This window comes from Elephantulus edwardii, unplaced genomic scaffold (assembly GCF_000299155.1).
Source record: "Elephantulus edwardii isolate Elephantulus edwardi_28Jun2011 unplaced genomic scaffold, EleEdw1.0 scaffold00122, whole genome shotgun sequence".
NCBI classification, from domain to species: domain Eukaryota; kingdom Metazoa; phylum Chordata; class Mammalia; order Macroscelidea; family Macroscelididae; genus Elephantulus; species Elephantulus edwardii.
The window spans coordinates 8,209,013-8,227,628 of record NW_006399872.1 but is presented as its reverse complement, the minus strand read 5'-3'; the positions used below and the strand labels follow the sequence as shown (position 1 = coordinate 8,227,628).

Genomic DNA, 18,616 nt, shown 5'->3' with positions numbered 1-18,616 from the left:
CTTTTCCTATGTAATTTATTTTAGTGACATTATAAAATATTTGCCGTTTTGTGATTTACTTTTAATCATTAAGCATAGTGTTTTCAAGGTTCTATTCATATTGGGCAAAGCTCTGGTGGCCTAATGGCAAGAAGCTGAGCTGCAATCCTGAAGGCACATGGTTCAAGGCTACCAGCTGCTCTGCAGGAGAAGAATAGGTAGTCTCCTCCTGTGCAATTAATTGCCTCTGAAAATCCGCAGAGGGTTAGCTCTGTGGTCAGCTATGGGTCAGCTCCAAATCTGTGGTACATAACAACAACAACAACAACAACATTGATATTGTAGCATTTCTTTCTATGTATGAGAAATATTTGGATATACTACATATACTATACATATACTACTCAAAATCTAATGAAAGTTTACTGTATTGTAGGAACTGCACTAACTGGGTTTTTTACAGTTTTTGTAGAAGCTCTGTTGCTTTTCACTTTATTAAGGAACATATTTGAAATTTAGTAAATTCAAGGAACAAAGCTAGAATGCTAATAAAGGAAAAAGCTCGATTTGAACACAAATGACTTGATTCAAGAGCTCACTCCATTACTCCATTAACCACATTTTGAACAACCACTCAATTAGAGCGGGCCAAGGTAGAATTTGAAGCTTACCTAGTTGTGTCCATCTCATAGGGCTATTTCTAGAATTGAAAAACTTAACACATAATGATCATTTAGAAAATGTTCGCTCTTGCTATTAACACATCCTGAAAAAAATTAACAAAATCTTTCACAATCACTAATTAGAGATAAAGAGAAAGAGTTCTGCTTGAAACAGAGTATTAGAGGGAACGCTGTGTGTGTGTATATATAAATCTAAATGGATATCTAAATCTCTATCTATCATCTACCATCTAACCAATGATATTTTAATTTCAATTTATTCTTGATGAATGTATTTCTTAATAACAAGAAGGAAAAACTGTGCAGTATGACTAGAGTGTGTTGATTTGCATTTCAACAGTTCGAGTGATTCTGATAAATGTGTACAGCAGCAAGAAAGGTTAGAGAGACCAAATTAACAGTTGAATTAGCAAGTATTTTCACTGACAGTTTTTTTAGTTACACCTTAAAATGTTGTTGTTATTTGCCATTGAGTTGCCTGTGACTCACAGCTACCCTATGTACAACAGCCCTAAACTCTGCTCTATCCTGTGCCAGTCTTATCTCTGACACATCTACCTATGTTACACCAGTCACTGAATCAATCTATCTCATTGAGAGTCTTCCTCTCCTGCACTGTCCCTCCACATTCCCAAACATGATGTCGATCCCCAAGGACTGGTCCCGCCTTGCAATGTGTCCAAAATATGTCAGACGAAACTTCAGAATCCTTGCCTCCAAGGAGCAGCCTGGTTTCACCCTCTCTCAGATGAATCTGTTTGTTCTCCTAGCAGTCCATGACATATTCAATCCTCTTCTCCAGCATCACAGCACAAAGGCATTAGTTCTCCTTCTGTCATCCCTACTCATTGTCCAGCTTTCTGATGCATAGCAAATAATTGCAAAGACTATGGCCTGGATCAGGCACATGTTAGTCTCCAGACTGACATTATTGCTCTTTAGTACTTTAGAGAGGTCTCTGACCACAGACTTGCTCAATGCAGTTCGTCTTTTGTTTTCCTGGTTTCTGGTAACAAGAGTGTTGATTGTGGAGCCAAACAAACTAAAGCTGTTAACAGTCTCAATCTCTTCACCATCCATCCTGATGCTGCTAATTGGTGCAGTGGTGAGAATCTTTGTTTTCTTGATGTTGAGTTTCAGCTCATATTGAAGGCTGCAGTCCTTGACCTTCTGCAGCAAACGCCTCAGGTCCTCTTCAATTTCAACAAGCAGGGTTGTGTCAGTTGCATAACGCAGATTGTTGATGAGTCTTCCTCCAATCCTGATGCCACATTTCTCTTTCCTTAATTCATTCATCAAAACATGCCTTATTTGCCTGATAATTTGATAAGAACTGTGTATGAATAAAAGTCTCTATTCTTGAATATCTTCTATGTGATACAAACATTAAGTAAGAAAAACATTGTGGCACACAAAAATGGTAAATGGAAGGATTGTTTCCATCCATAGAGTTATAGGAATCCTATTGAAATGGGAAAGCTTCAGCGAGGAAATATTTAAGTTAACTTTGTGATCCACATACACATCATATACATTTTTTAGGCAATGGAGTTGTAAAAGTGTTTTCGAACAGAGAGCTGCAATGCAAAGTCAGTGATGTTTGGAAAGCACAGTGTCAGGATAAAGGCTATGCTTGGGGATAGGGGAGCATAAAAACTGGGGAGTCTGTGTGGGACTTAGTTTTTGAAGAGTGGTTTCAAAGAGAGGTATGAGATTATCAAGTTTGTGTTATGCATTAGTAAGTTTAGTGGTCATGTTAATCAAGGGGAGAAAGAAATGATGAAAGCTGTCAATGAGTCAGAGGAAGGACTGAGAGATGATAAGGGTCTGAACTAGACACAATGAAGTTAGAAAAGCTGGAAATAAAGAGAAATCTCTAAGGCAGAAATGATAGGTCCTGGCCACTAATCTGTAGGAATTGACTGAGAGAGAATGGGGAATAAAAATTGATCCTGTTGTTTCTGATATCTGTGGAGATGATGAAGGAGGATAATAAATCAAGATATATATACATGGCTTTAGTTTTTTGATACTAAAAAATGACTATATTTTTAAATTTTAGTTTCAAGTGTGTATACATTGCCTGCATAAAGAGATTGATATAAATATTTGAATTTTTGTAAACTAGAGGCATTTGACTGTGTAGATCATAACAAACTGTGGCTGACTCTGAGAAGAATGGGAATCCCAGAACACTTGATCGTTCTAATGCGAAACTTATACTTGGACCAGGAGGCAGTCGTCAGAACAGAGCAAGGGAACACTGTATGGTTCAAAATTGGGAAGGGCGTACGCCAGGGATGCATCCTATCTCCATACCTTTTCAACCTATATGCAGAACAGATTATCCGGGAGGCTGGGCTCTATGAGGAGAAATGTGGGGTCAAGATTGGTGGACGATTTATCAGCAATCTGCGTTATGCAGATGACACAACCCTGCTTGCTGAAACTGAGGAGGACCTGAAGCACCTGCTGCAGAGTGTCAAGGACTGCAGCCTACAATATGGATTGAGGCTCAATGTCAAGAAGACAAAGATTCTCACCACTGGACCAATTGGCAGCATCAGGATGGATGGTGAAGAGATTGAGATTGTACACAGGTTTAGTTTGCTTGGCTCCATAGTCAACAGTCTTGGCACCAGCAGCCAGGAAATTAAAAGGCACATTGCCATGGGAAAGTCTGCTGTTAAGGACCTCTCCAAAGTGCTGAAGAGCAGTGGTGTCTCTCTGGAGACTAAGGTGCGTCTGATACAGGCCATGGTCTTCGCAATCACCTGCTATTCATCAGAGAGTTGGACAATGACCAAGGAGGATAGAAGGAGAAATGATGCCTTTGAGCTGTGGTGCTGGAGAAGAATATTGAGAATACCATGGACTGCTAGGAAAACGAACAGATTTGTCCTGGAGAGGGTTAAACCGGGAGGCTCCTTGGAGGCAAGGATTCTGAGGATCCGTCTAACTTACTTTGGACATGTTGTGAGGAGAGACCGGTCCTTATAGAAGAACATCATGCTTGGGAGGGTGGAGGGAAGGCGCAGGAGAGGAAGGCTCTCTATGAGGTGGATTGATTCAGTGACTGGGATAATTGGGATGGGAGTGTCAGAGACAGTGCAATTGGCACAGGACAGAGCGGAGTTTAGGGCTATTGTACATAGGGTCGCTATGAGTTGCAGGCGACTAGACGGCACATAACAACAACAACAACAACAGAGTTTTTACAAAGAGAAATCAGAAGCTGATTAGGGAACTCTAGTGGCCTAGTCTACACTGCAATTCTAAAAGCATTAGGTTCAAATCCACTAGTTGCTCCATGGGAGAAGGATGGACAATTTCCTTCCATGCAATTTACAGCTTCTGAAACCCTGTTGGAGTGTTCTTACTTAACAACAAAGTTGGTTCTTAACAACTTAAGTTGATTCTTACTTAACAACAAAGCAACAGTGTTTGTATAAAGAGAAATCACATGTAGATATACAATGAAGGATATACAGGATTGAAAATGAAGTTGAACATTAGAGGAGAAAGTGTTACATTGTTTTAGTGAGAAGGTAATAAGAAAGAATAATGACATGGACTAATGGATAACTTGGTCATGACCAGGCATTTGGAACTGACCAAAAATGTCTAGAGAAGATAAAATCACTCTTGTGGCTACATAATAATATTTATTATCTGTGCTGTTCACTTATTACTTAGTGTGTGCTACATTGTATTGATGTGTGTGTGTGTGTGTGTGTTTCCTGGATACCCAAGCCAAATCACAAATTCTTTGTTGTCAGGAATCAGTAGTTTAGTCAACATCCTGGATTCTATAGGCATTTGCTAAATTTGTTTCCCTGTAGAGGGACTTTCAGACAAGAATGACAAGAATAGTGGTGAGAAATGTTGGATTCATGAGTATAAAACGTTTAGAATAAAATGTTTAGTGGTTTGGTTTTGGTTTTTTGTGGTTTTTTTTTTAAGTATGCTGGCCTTTTTTAGCAGTTAGATTCGTTCTACAGAGTAATAAAATGTATTGTTTATAATGTAGGCGCTGGAGCAAGACAGTTTGGGTTCAAAGTACAGTTGTCTGTGTGATTTTTAGTTCCGTCTGCTTTGGCTTCCTCACAGGGAACAGGTAATAGTAGATTTTAACTCACAGGGTTTTATAAGGATCAAGAGAAATATTACCTTTCAATTGCTTTACATAGTGCCTACACTCATTTCACATTAGTTATTACTAGTACATAACACTATCAGTACTAATAAGAAAAATGGCTCTAAGACTATTTTCAGCATATTTTAAAGCAGTGGCAATGCAGAGGTAGCTTTCTAACTTTCCATATTGTGCTTTTTGTGTTTGGTCACAGGAAGGCTACATGTCTGATAACCCCTGAATCTACATTATGTCTTAGTCTGTATTACCATAGGCAGTAGTTCTGGATTCACTTAGTAGGTTTCACTTGCCTTTTCATTGTATGTCAGATCCTTTGTGATAATGAGACAATCCTTGAGTGATGTAAATGGTTAACGTAATTGGCTTTCAACCATAAGATTTGAAGCTGAAGTCTACTCAGAAGTCAACTTCAAGGCTACTTCAGAGGAAAGGCTTGATGACTTGTATCAGAAAAATCCATCCACTGAAAACTTTATGGAATCCAGTTCTACTCTGACACATTTGGGGCTACCATGCTGTTTTTGTTGTTAAGTGTCATTAAGCTGACCAGGACTCATAGCAATCCTGTGAACAGTGGATCTGAACCCTGTGCCATCTGGTCCGTCTCTGACATACTCAAGCCCACAGTGAATGTGTCAGTCTTGTTTTGTTGAGGGTTTCCCCCTCTTTTACTGACCCTTCACCTTCCTAAGCATGATGCCCTTTTCCAAAGATGGGCCCCTCCTAACAACATTCCCAAAGTATGTGAGATGAAGTTTTCTTGCTTCCAGTATTTGTACTTGAGGCAGTCCATGAGATATTTAGTACTCTTCTCCAACTACAACTCAAATGCATTGATTTTTCTATCATCCTTTTTTTTTGTTATTCGACTTTCAAGTTCAAAACAAGTAATCAAGAAGATTATGGTGTGGATAAGGTTCACCTTAGTCTTTAAACTGACATCATTGCTTTTGAACATTTTGGATCAGAATCAATTTTATTGCAGTATTGAAGTGAGAGAGAGAGAGAGAGAGAGAGAGAGAGAGAGAGAGAGAGAGAGAGAGAAAGGAGGAGGAGGAAGAAGAAGAAGGAGGAGGAGGAGGAGGAGGAGGAGAGAACACAGCAGAAGGATAGGAAAGAGAGATTAAAATAGAAATACAGATGACAGGGTAGTAGAATTCCAAAGCAAAATTTTATACATGGCACTTGCTGAAGAATGCATTTCATTTCATTCAGTGCAGTATTTATTAAGCACCAATGGAGTATCAGATCCTAGGACTAGAGAGATGTAAGATTTCTATCACCAGGGTCTCCTCTGCTTAAGGTATTTGTGCTTTAGTCTGAGATTGATAGTGTGACCTGCATGGTATATGCACACCTGCTTGCCCCTACGTGCTCACTTCTTGAGTGTTCATTGCACTGAAGTGACTAAAGTTCCAGGTGGGAGCTAAGGTGCTACTTTTCCCCAGGAGGTGTTCTGCACAGGCCTGCACAGAGAAGTGATTAAGTCAAACTTTGAAGATAACCCATCCATCTGGGACAAAGGTGCAGCCAGAGTGCTCCTTGGAGGCAAAGATGATAAAACTTTCTGTTACATATTTTGGGCATTTTTCTAGGAGAGGCTATTCCTTGGAGAGGGACATCATGCTTGGAAAGGTTGAGAGACAATAAAGGAGAGGAAGACCTTCAGCTAGGTGGGGTGACACAGGAATCACAGCAAAGGGCTTCAGTGTGTCAGAGATTGTGAGGTTGGCACAGGATAGGATAAGGTTCAGATCTATTATTCATAATGTCACTGTAATACTTGACATAGCTAACAAAAAAAACCCAACCTATTCCTTCTCCACCTCCCACTTTTCATGCTAAACCCTCTTAAAACTCATACTATCTCTGTATATATGTCCTTAAAAGACAAGATCTTGGGTTAAGATGGAATTAGATGGCTGAATGTAATCTGGAAACTTTGGCCTCAAACTGCTTGTCAATATTTCAGCTTTCACTTTCTTTGATTCCACAATGATGATTTAGAGTCTATTAAAGCATTGATGTTGTGCTTGTTATGTACCATTGAGACAGAACTGACCCATAGCTGACCCTCCACCAGGTTTTCAGAGGCAGTAAATCACACAAGAGAAGATTGCTGCTCTTTCTTCCACAGAGCAGCTGGTGGATTTGAACCATGTAACTTTGGGTCGGCAGTGCTATTCTTTACAACTAAGCCACCAGAGCTCCCTAGAGTCAGTATTATTATTAATTTTTATTATGCAGTGTTTAGGTTCTTCATTTTCTTTATTATTCTTAGAGATAAAATGTTATTTTGTGGAAGAGATCAGCTTCATGCTTTTAAGGAAGATATTTGTTTCAAACTTAAAGCAGAAAACTTCATGGTATGACAATTGAGTTGGTTAATGTCTGTTTTCTTTTTCCTTCCGTCCTGTAGTTTGGGGATATGGATTCCTGTCAGTGACAATTATCAATCTGGCATCTCTTCTTGGACTGATTTTGACTCCAATGATAAAGAAACCATATTTCCCGAAGATTTTGACTTATTTTGTAGGGTTAGCTATTGGGACTCTGTTTTCAAATGCCATCTTTCAGCTTATCCCAGAGGTAAGACTATTTGTTTCTGTGGTTTTTGCTTTTTAAAATGTCCTAGTGCCTTAAACATTTTTAGATATGTAATTTTCATAACGCTTTATGATATACTTTATAGTGTTTTGAATAAAAGAACAGTGAATCACAGTGAATATAAAAGCTTGTCCCAAACTGCAGTGGATATCAGTGTCGAAGAAAAAAATTAGCATTTGAGAAGGCCAGCCCCCAGTATATGATCAGACAGCTCAGGGACACCTTGGAATGCTGTCAAACTTTAATCCAGTTTGCACTTGGGAAATAATTTTCTCTACATGCTGTTTCATTGTTTACTTATATATTTAATTTTTAAAGAGGATACAAATTTTACTGTGATGTAGCACAAAATTTACTGATGTTATACCACAAAATTTCTTTATTTATTAGAGCTATGGCCTAGTAAATACAGAATTATGCTGCCTCCTTAACTACACGCTGTCTGAATCTACTACTGGCTCCACAGGGTAAAAATGGATAATTTCCTCCTGTGTGAGCCTCTGAAAATCCACTGGAGGGAGAGCTGTGAGTCAATACTTAGAAAAATACATGTGCCCATGGACAGTATCTTCCTGCCCCCATGCATACTTAAAGATGGAGGGACAAACCCTGAATCAAGAGAGAATAACATTTCAAAAAGGGAATACAAACCTTATTTTACTGTTTTTAGAAATTAGAACTAAATTTTCTTGGTTTTCATAGCTGTGCATGAAAATGGGCATACGGTTTCTTAGATATGGCCCTTATTATTATTATTGTTAATTATTTGATACAGAAAAGGTCTAAGAGAACATCTACTACAAACTCTTTGTCTTAGAGATGAAAAAGTATTGAAGTATGTAAGGTTTTAATGACTTGCTGTAAGTCATACAGTAAGCTGGTAACAAAGCTGAGACTACCATAAAATTATTCTGATTTGAATGCCCATATTTCATACATTAGACATAGAATCAATATGAATGTAAATACATATGCATGTAAATATTTATATATACTATTTGTCTTATGGGTCAAATTAATTTAAAATTATATTGAATATGGACTGGAGATTTTATATCTATAATTTTGAAGTTATTATTTTGTTGCAAGTATCTCCGGGGGCGGGGGAATAAGAAACCTCTTTGTAAGCATTTCTGGATTTTTTTTCCTTCCTGTGATAATAAACGAATTATGGAAGTTATCACAGAATTGCATAAGCAATGAAAGACCATTGTTACCGTGAGTTTCCAATTCCAGTGCTGAGTTATCTTCTCACCCTTTCTGTGTATTTTTTTTTTGAGAGGGTTGGTGTGGTGGGCAAAATTTAATTTCCTTTTGTTACTTAATTTTATTTCCAACATCTGTGTTAAATGTATGTAGTAGATATTTTTATTCTATTTTTACACTGTGTGAAGACAAAACTCACTCAAAGAAAGATCTAATTGTGTGATCTAACCAGAGGAAAACAGAACAAAAACCCAGGCAGGCTCTATATCAGACTGCTGTTCTGAAGAGATTTGCAATGTGTGAGATGGCCCAAAGTTGTGACTTTTTACATGCTATTCTATTGTTTTGTTTATATTAAATGTATATTTCTTGTCTGTTGGGGATATCTCAACTCAATATAACTCCATTTATTATAACCCCAAACTCTTTCCATTGTATCCTTTATAGATTTGATCATTGTATGTGTATATTAGATTGTACTCTCAATTTTTTAAATTTATTTTATTCTTATTTCTCTCTTTAGGGCTCATCAGGATTCAGTAGGTCTAAGAGATACTTTTTTTTTTAAAAAAAAAAATAGTAATTCAAAGGGCCTACTATATTTATGCTAAAAATTTGACTTTGGGTATGACATGCAAATGAATTGCTTTTATAAAAAGTGTATTATCAGCATCTCATTTTTGTTCATTGTGTAGACCTGATAACATCCTCTAAAAAGTGAATCAGGGTTGTTTACTGCTAAATATTTGCTTTTCAAGGTATTTTCTATAGATGCTACCAGTAGGATATTGTACGGTTCTTTGGTGACTTTATTTAGTAGAGCTTTTGCTGATTAATAAGATTCATTTGCTATACTTAGAACTTTGCTATTTAAATTTCAGAGATTTTTGTTTTCTCATTTTAGCAGGTTAAACTCTCAGTATTACTTGGATACAAAGATGGGTTTAGAGCTTTGATAAAAATGTATATTGAGAAAATATGGTGTTATTTTTCAGAAATCAAATTAAATTATTTTAGTTTAATTATCTCTCTCCTTTTTAGGCATTTGGATTCAATCCCAAAGTTGACAACTATGTTGAGAAAGCAGTTGCTGTGTTTGGTGGATTTTATATACTTTTCTTTGTCGAAAGAATGCTTAAGATGCTACTGAAGACATACGGTCATGTAAATAGGCTTAATATATTTATTATTTTACTAATAAAAGTTATTTTATATAGGCAAATAAGACATAAACATATTCTTAGAAGGATATTAAAGTCTTTTTAATAATTTTTTTAATATGAGGAGAAAGAAAAGAGTCAAAATAATGGTGGCATAATAATGTGGAGGGTACTGAGGGTGATAGTTTGGATTAATGAGCTACTTTGAAGGAAATATGTGAACAATCTCCTCCTGTAAGGATGTATTGTCTCAGAAAGCCAATGGAGACTTACTATGAACTTTATGAAAAGTGTAGAATTTTAAACAAATAACCACCATTGAACATAAAATTGCAAATGTGCATAATTTTTATTCCATTAATAGTTGTCAAAATAATAAACTGTTTACCCTAATATAAAAAAGAACTGAATTTAGTAAATAAGAATATGTTTAAAACTGGAGACATTTTAGACATCTAAAAAGATTACATTGAATAAATATAGAATAGACATAACATTTTCTCTCACAAATAAAAATGAACTGAATTTTCTTGTCTGATTGAATCATCTCACAACTTCTGCTTCTGTTCTATTTTTCCCATGTAGAATGATCATGTCCACTTTTCCAATGATGACTTTGGTCCTTCTCAAGAAAAGACTCACCAACCCAAAACGTTACCTGCCATGAATGGTGTGACATGCTATGCGAATCCTGCTGTCACAGAACCGAATGGACACATCCATTTTGACAATGTCAATGTAGTATCTCTACAGGTATGTGGATTCCAATTATTCTTTATTTATTGTCTCACATGTTTTATACTATGTGAAGACTGCTGTAAGTGTGGCTAACCTACTGTTTTTTACATATAAATATCAAGTTTATGAGGTACATAACCTAAATATAAACTTTCCTGCCTACCTCTGCTATATTCCTATTCAACAAAGACATTGTGGATTGCTGGACCTGTGGATTCATTATTTTCTAAGAATATTTAACCATTGAATAATATCTCACTTATATTTGCACAGTGTTATGAATCACAATAAATTAATACAATTTTTTTATAGTTTGCTATTTAAACAATCAAAGAATCCTTTTAGGTGATTTTAAAATTGTCAGAATAAGGATGATTTATAAGCCATTGCAATTATACCAGTTAAATTATTTTGAATTTATACTCCTATCTTTAAATACTATAATTTATTAAAATGTATAATTTCTTTGAGCAAATATGATATGCCACGTGGTGTGTGAAGAGGAGCTTTGATGAACAGTAGTTACAGCAATCATTTAGTTTGCTTCTTAAAGTTTCACAACTTTGAAGGCCTCATAGGGTCTTATTGGGTCAGTTTGAGTTGTAATCAATTGAATGGCAGTGAGTTTTATTTGTTTCATATGCTAAGCAGTTGATTATTTTACCTCATTTACTTTTTTATAACAAACATTCAGAAGCGCTTGTAAAACTAAAATCATTCTAAATGATTTTAGTTTTAAATTATAGAAATATAACTTAAATTACTTTAAAAGGATATTTTTTCTCCCAACCTACCTTTTTTTTAATTAACTTTAATGAAAGTTTACAGATACTTAGGGTTTCTATTCATTCATTGCTGCACTTTTCTCCCTGTCCACCCCCTAACCCACAGTTCACTCTTCTGCTTGAAAAGTAAAAGAACTCTTTCATTGTTATGCAATCCCTTCCCCCAAGTCCATTCCACTGTGCAGCCTTCATTCTGGACTCCTGTCATGACAATACTACCCAATCATATATCCCTTCTAAACAGTTTTCTAAAAGGGCATTTTTTTTGAAGGATACCGGTCATCTTATGTGACAGGCAAACTATGGGAATAGGTAGACCTGAGGAACCATTACAACCATTAAGAATCTTTCTCTTCCCCCTTCCTGGATCTTCACGTCATTCTTTTCTTTCATAAGGACTGACTCATAAATGAAAAACATCCTGAAATTTTTGTCTTCTTATCTCAGCTACTGGAAGGAAATTGGCCTGACTTTCAGTACTAAATTTAAAATTTCTCAAGAGTCTTCCTGGCCCAACTTGAATTAGATGCCCTCTTCTAAACAAATCGTACATGATTAGAAGATTAGGCCTCAAATTATGGCTCTCAAGAGATTATAGCTAAAGCAAAAGAATAGGTATTAAGAAGGAAATACTGAGATGATAGTGTATTTGATGTCCGCAACAATGCCCATTTAAAAGATGAAGAAAGTGAAGCTTTAAATTGTAAATAGCTTCTGTATGGTCATTCTGTTGGAAAAGGCAGAACCATAAGTTATGAAGTTAAACACAAAATGAAAGAAGAAATGTAAAAATAAACTCAAAACAAAAAGTTGCTTTAGAAAAGGCAGAACAAAAATTATTATGGTAAATTACTTTGATTTCTTTCTGGAACTAAAATGTAATTGGTTATATAATTCTCCCTATATGATTAAGGAATCTATTTTATATAATATAATAAATGGTGCCTTCAGCCAAGATTTTATAAAGAATATGGAAATGTTCAATAAGATAATGTCTTATAATAATTTTAGCAAAAGTTTTAAAAATACTCATGTATTAAAAAATTTGCTTGCTATGTTAGATTATTACCTAATTTTTACCTCATAATGAATTAAGGGACACTCCTTGAAAAAGGACATTTACTTGAAAAAGTGGAGGTTCAGTGAAAGAAGGAAAGATCCTCAATGAGTTGGATTGACACAGTGACAGCAACAATGGGTTCAAATGTGTCAGAGATGATGAGGATGACACAGAATAGGACTGGGTTTAGATCTGTTCATAGGGTAGCTCTGAGGTGTACTCATCTTGGTGGCACCTAACAACAAAAAGCCAAAACTGTCATCATAAGGAGAGCATTCAATGATTAAGTAACAAACCCAAGGGCACATAGTTTATAAGTGGTAAAGCTTTAATTCATATTGAGTACATCTGAAGCTCTAGCCTGTGCTTTCCTATATTTTACTATACTCCTTTATCACTGCATATTCATTGCCACATATCACTGCTTTATTAGAAACCAATGATGACATTAAATTCTTCCTTCTTTTTTTTATTGGGAAAAACATATTGGTGGTACAAGGAGGTGAGGGTTGGGGGCAGAAGGGTGAGGATGGGCCAGGATGCAGTTGCAGAGCTGCACAGCTTGGTCTGTGGGGGGAGCAGGTGAAGGAAATGATGAGGGTCCAGAGGGGACCGGATACTACAGAGGAATGACAAGCATTTCCCAATGGTAATTAAACCAACTGTCTTATTGATTTGGGAATTGGATGCCGACTCTCTGCCTTCTTCATGCTGAGCAGGGGCGTAGATGTAAAGGGGGGAAAGGAGGACACTCTATTACCTTACTGGTTGTCTTGGGTTAAAGCTGCTTGCCTTCTTGCTCTGTTAGAAGATATTTTCCTGTCATTTGTTCCCCTCTGGACTGCAAAGTGTTTTCCCAGGTGGGTCCAGTGGGGATGGCTGGTTGAACCCAGAGGCTCCATCCTCCTTTGCTTCCTTAGCTGTCAGTTGTATTTCCTTTTTGTCACTGGCACTGGGTTCAGGGTCAATTCTGGAGTAAAACTCAGAGTTAAGGTTACCTGTAGGAAAGGGAGCAAACCTAGAGAGAACAAAATTGTGAGTTACAAATAGAAGGGTTTTGGGGGTGTTGCTTTCAGGTTTACTTGGGGGGAGGGTGGCAGAAGGTGGCCTAGGTAACATTTTTCCCTCCTTCCCCACCCAGGGGTCAGTCTGGGGACAATGGCACAAACTGGGGACTGAGGAGTTCGCCCTGAGGGCCGCGACGGCTCACCCCGAGCCGAGGGCTGAGGGCAGCCCGCCCCGGGCAGAGGGCCGAGGGCAGCCTGCTCTGGGCAGAGGGCCGCAGTGGCTCGCCCCGAGCCGGGGGCCGAGGGCAGCCCGCCCCGGGCAGAGGGCCGAGGGCAGTCTGCCCCAGGTAGAGGGCCGCAATGGCTCGCCCTGAGCCAGGGGCCGAGGGCAGCCCGCCCTGGGCAGAGGGCCACGATGGCTTGCTCCGAGCCCGGGGCCGAGGGCAGCCCATCCCGAGCAGGGCAACACCCCCCAGGATCTGGCTGGTATACTCCCCCTCCAATTGCCCCTACCCCGGTCTGGTCCCCTTGCCTGACTAAAAACTCTGTGGTCAGGGATAGTGTTTCCAATTCCAGCACTGCCACTTTTACCCCCCCATAAGTGGTCATATTATATTTTGAAGTAGGTGTCACTGCCCTCCCCCTTTATATATGATAAAGGGAACCTGAGAATTGTGAACAGACTCCCCCCAGGTCTAACCATCTTTTGGCAGAAGCATTCAACAGAACAAAATATGTGGTGCATTTAGGATGTCGGTCCTCTTGTGCATGCTGCCACTGTTAAGGTCATCAGACTCACAGTGACTTTCAGCAATCCATTGCATAGGTAATCATCTTCTTTGGCCTATCCAATGCATCGGTAATCTTCTTTGGCCTGTCCAATGCATAGGTAATCATCTTCTTTGGCCTGTCCAAGGAGACCCAAACCTGCAGATGGTGGTCATGCATCCCATCCCCCACCTCCTATGCAAGTGGCCAGTGGGGCGCCCCCCCACAGCGCAGGAGGCCTGTGGGAGGCACGCGGCCCCCCCAGTGTGGGCGGCAGTTGGGGGTGCGCCCCCCCCACCCTGCCTCACGGGTGCTCGGCTGGTGTGTGGCCCCTTTTGTGCGGGCGGCTGGCGAGTGCCTGATTCCCCCACAGCTGCCATCCTGGCTCCAAGAATTCTCTCCAGACCAAGTCCATCTTGCAGCAATGTGGTGTCTTCACTGTACCAGTCTTGAGGAGGGCCGGTGACCAGCATCCATCCTGGGTGAGGGAATCCATTTGTTCTGGCTGTGGAAGCCTCATGGAGCTGCAGCGGCTGTGCGGTTCGGCGAGGGCTCTGCAGGGGGCTTGGGAGCCACGAGACTCACCCATTTCTCTTTGGGAATCCTTGAATTCCTGTTGTTGAGCCTCGATTTTCACTGAGGGCCAGTCATCAATGTTTAAGTGTTCAATTATCAATAAGCCGAAGTCTGTGGAAGGCCATAATGGCCCTGCTTTAAGTGGTTTGCTGCTCCTGCAGCTCACCACGCTGTCTCTGCCTCCACCACCATCTTGGATCTCCCGACATTAAATTCTTAAGGTTATAAATATCTAGCTTTGTACGGAGGAAGATAATTCAGCCAAAACATATTAGTTTCCTCCCTTTCTTTTTGATACTGCTTTCTGATTATATAATTCAAAACATGGATATAGCAGCGTGAACATAGAGAGTGATAGTTAAAAATCATCCTTCCATTGTGCATTGTCTAAAGAGCAAAAAATGGTACATGGAGGCATAGGGCCATGAATGTCTCTCCATAGGGAGTAAGAATAGCATAGCTCCTTACCAGCCCAGAGCACCCCAGCCCCATGGTGCCTCCAGAGCCACAACAGCAGCAAGAAGTTTGTTTATTCATTGTTAACTCACAGTTGTGGTACCGAGAATGAGGTTTATTAGGGAAGTAAACTGGAGAGTGAGAGAGGCAAAGAATATTACCCAATGTAAGTCCAAGTTTTAGTCCAGCAGTACCAAGGTACAATTCCCCAATTAGTCCAGACTCTGGTTTCAGTTCAGCAGTCAAATCCAAATCATCCAGAAAGACTTAACTTAGAGCATTTCTAAGTTAGCTTCTCCTTCAAGCATCTAGCAAGAACAGTAAAAAAACCCCTTTTACTCTGACCTTTATCTCAGGGTCACCCTACTTACTCCTAGCCACAGTTTCTCCATAGCAATGCAACAGTCTGTCCACCACCATCACCAGAATCTTGCCACCAGAGTTTCACTCTCTCCAGGTCTTGCTCCAGTCTCTCTCAAGTCTTGCTGCCACAGTCTTGTTCACTTCACGTCTTGCTCTCCTCAAATCTTGCTCACTGCAAGTCTTGCTGACACAAGTCTGGCTACTCAGTGTAGGAAGTACTATCACTCTTATCCTAGTCTCACAGTTGATAATTGCAAGGCTATGTGTTTGCAGTTAAGGTAGCTGGAGACCAGAGAGGGCTAACTATAATGGCTAAAAAAAGCCGACTTTTAGGCTAACACTGCATGTATTAAACTTCTGTTGCCTTATTAAACAGAAAATATTGAAGCTATCAAGGATTTGATTTTACTTCAGTCTACAATCAACACCCATGAAACCAGCAGTCAAGAAATTAATTGATGTATTTCACTGAAAGAAATCTAATGAACATATTGCATCAAATGAGATATTGCATTGCAGTAAAACAAATCAAATGATGTATGCATGTGTAAGATGGACAAAGAAAGAGAAAGATTGAAGAAGAATTTACACTTTTGAATTGTGACTTTGGTGAATATATCATAGACTGCCAAAAGAACAAATAAATCGATGTTGGTAGAATTGCAATTAGTATTTCTTGGAAGTAAGAAAAATGAGCCATTATCTCACATACTTTGAACATGTACTTAGGACAGGCCAATCCCTAGGAAAAAAAGGCTTTGTGTTTGGAAAGGTTGAGAGCCAAAGAAGAATATCCTCAACAGAATGGATTGATATAGTGACTGAAACAGTGGGTCTGAGAATGGTGGAGATTAACACAGTAACTGCAACTGCCAGTTTGAGCATAGTGGAGGTTGTGAGGACTACAGTATGGGATCAGGCAAGGTTTAGATCTATGTGAGGTCATTGTGAGTAACAGTTGACCTAATGGCAACTGATAACAGCAATAATGACAATTGCATTGGGCAAATCTGCTGAAAAAGGCCTCTCTAAAGCCATGGTATTTTAAATTTCCTCATATGTATAAACATCATTGATAAATATTCTTCCTAATTTTGAACCATGCAGTGTTTCCTTGCTCTGTTCTGATGACTGCCTCTTGGTCCAAGTATAGGTTTCACTTAAGTACAATCAAGTGTTCTGGGATTTCCATTCTTCTCAGAGTTAACCATAGTTTGTTGTGATTCACACAGTCAAAGTCAAATGCCTTTGTATAGTCAATGAAACATAGATAGACATTCCTCTGGTATTCTCTGCTTTCAGCCAAGATCCATCTGACATTAGCTATAATATCCCTAGTGCCATGGCCTCTTCTAATTGCCACTTCAGGCAGTTCTCTGTTGATGTATTGTTCTGGTTGTTTTTGGATAATCTTCAGCAGAATCTTGCTTGCATGTGATATCAATGATACTGTTTGATAGTTTCCACACTCTGTCAGATCACCTTTCTTTGGAATGAGAACAAATATTGATCTCTTCCAATTAGTAGACCAGGTGATTGTCCTCAAAATCTCTTGGCACAACTTGGCACATCCAGGGCAGCTTCTGTTTGTTGAAATATGTCAATCAGTATGCCATCAATTCCGTTTACTTGGCTCTATAGTCAACACAATTGGTACCAACAGATAGGAAATTAAAAGACAAATTGCATTGGGAAAGTCTGCTGTTAGAGACCTCTCCAAAGTACTGAAGAACAATGATGTCTGTCTGGAGACTAAACTGCACCTGATCCAGGCCCTGGTCTTTGCAATTACTTGCTATGTATCAGAGAGATGGATAATGACTAGGGATGATAGAAGGAGAGTTGATGCCTTTGAGCTTTGATGCTGGAGAAAAGTATTCAATGTACCATGGACTGCTAGGAGAACAGACAAGTTTGTCTTGGAGAGGGTGAAACAAAGCTGCTCCTTGGAGGCAAGGATTCTGAAGCCTTGTCTGACATACTTTGGACATGTTTTAAGGTGGCATCAGTCCTTGGAGAGGAATGTCATGCTTGAGAGGGTGGAGCGACAGCGCAGGAGAGGAAGACCCTCGATGAAATGGATTGATTCAGTCACTGGGGTCATGGGGATGGGCATGTTGGGAACAATAAGATTGGCAAAAGATAGAACAGGTTTAGGGCTGTTGTACATAGGGTTACTATGAGTCACAGGCGACTCTACAGCATGTAACAACAACAACAGCAACGTATGTGTACACAAACTGGGTAAGAAATGTATATTGAAGAATCAGTGCCTTCAATTGGCAAATAGAATTTAATATTATTTGGACTGTTTGAGCAATTAAATGTTTCTTTGGAGAAATGCAGCTAGAATGCTTCTTAGATGTAATGATAAGATTTTCTTTCATACTTTGGACATATTATCAAGAAAACTCAATGCCAAGAAAAGGATATAATTCTTGATAAAGTTGTGTGTGTGTTCATTGCTGTCAAGTTGGAGCTGCCTCATCAGGTTTTCAGAAACAGTAAATTATAAGGAGTAGATATTGCCTATCTTCCCCTCTCCCCCCCCCCAAGCAGCTGATGGATTCATACCGCTTGACTTCGGGTTGGTAGTGCAACTCAGCTAGGCAATCATAGCTCCTTACTTAAAGTAAAAGATGAACAAAAGAGAAAAATCCTCAGAGAGAAAGACTGACACCAGTGGTTGCAATAATGAATTAAAACATAGCATGATTGTGAAGAAGGCACCGAACTTGACAATGATTTTTCTGTTATACATTAAAGACCACTGAGTGGTCAGAATTGATTAGATGACATCAGAAAACAATAGACATATGCATGATTTTGACAAATACTGACTCATAATCATTATTCTTGAATTTCATGACAGGCGGTTCTAGAAATATTCATCAATTATGTTGCTAATTAAACATTGATTAATAGTTCTTTGGATAATACGTTTGTGTGGGCAGAATTCATGTTTTCAGGAAATCTTAGCCTTATGACAAGATGAAGTGATTCCTTTACATAACTCAGAAATATTAATTCAGAGACCATTCTTTCTCCATTCCTGGAAGTAGTTTTAGAACT

The 18,616-nt window shown here is 38.8% G+C and overlaps 1 protein-coding gene across 1 annotated transcript in view; it reads left to right on the top strand.

Moving 5' to 3' along the window:
• SLC39A8 (solute carrier family 39 (zinc transporter), member 8) overlaps positions 1–18,616 on the top strand; it is a 118,492-nt gene that overhangs the window by 54,406 nt on the left and 45,470 nt on the right. The window contains exons 3-5 of the mRNA XM_006893091.1: positions 7,238–7,407; positions 9,673–9,795; positions 10,377–10,544. Of these exons, the coding sequence (XP_006893153.1) occupies positions 7,238–7,407; positions 9,673–9,795; positions 10,377–10,544 (461 nt within the window). The remainder of the gene's footprint in view (positions 1–7,237; positions 7,408–9,672; positions 9,796–10,376; positions 10,545–18,616) is intronic.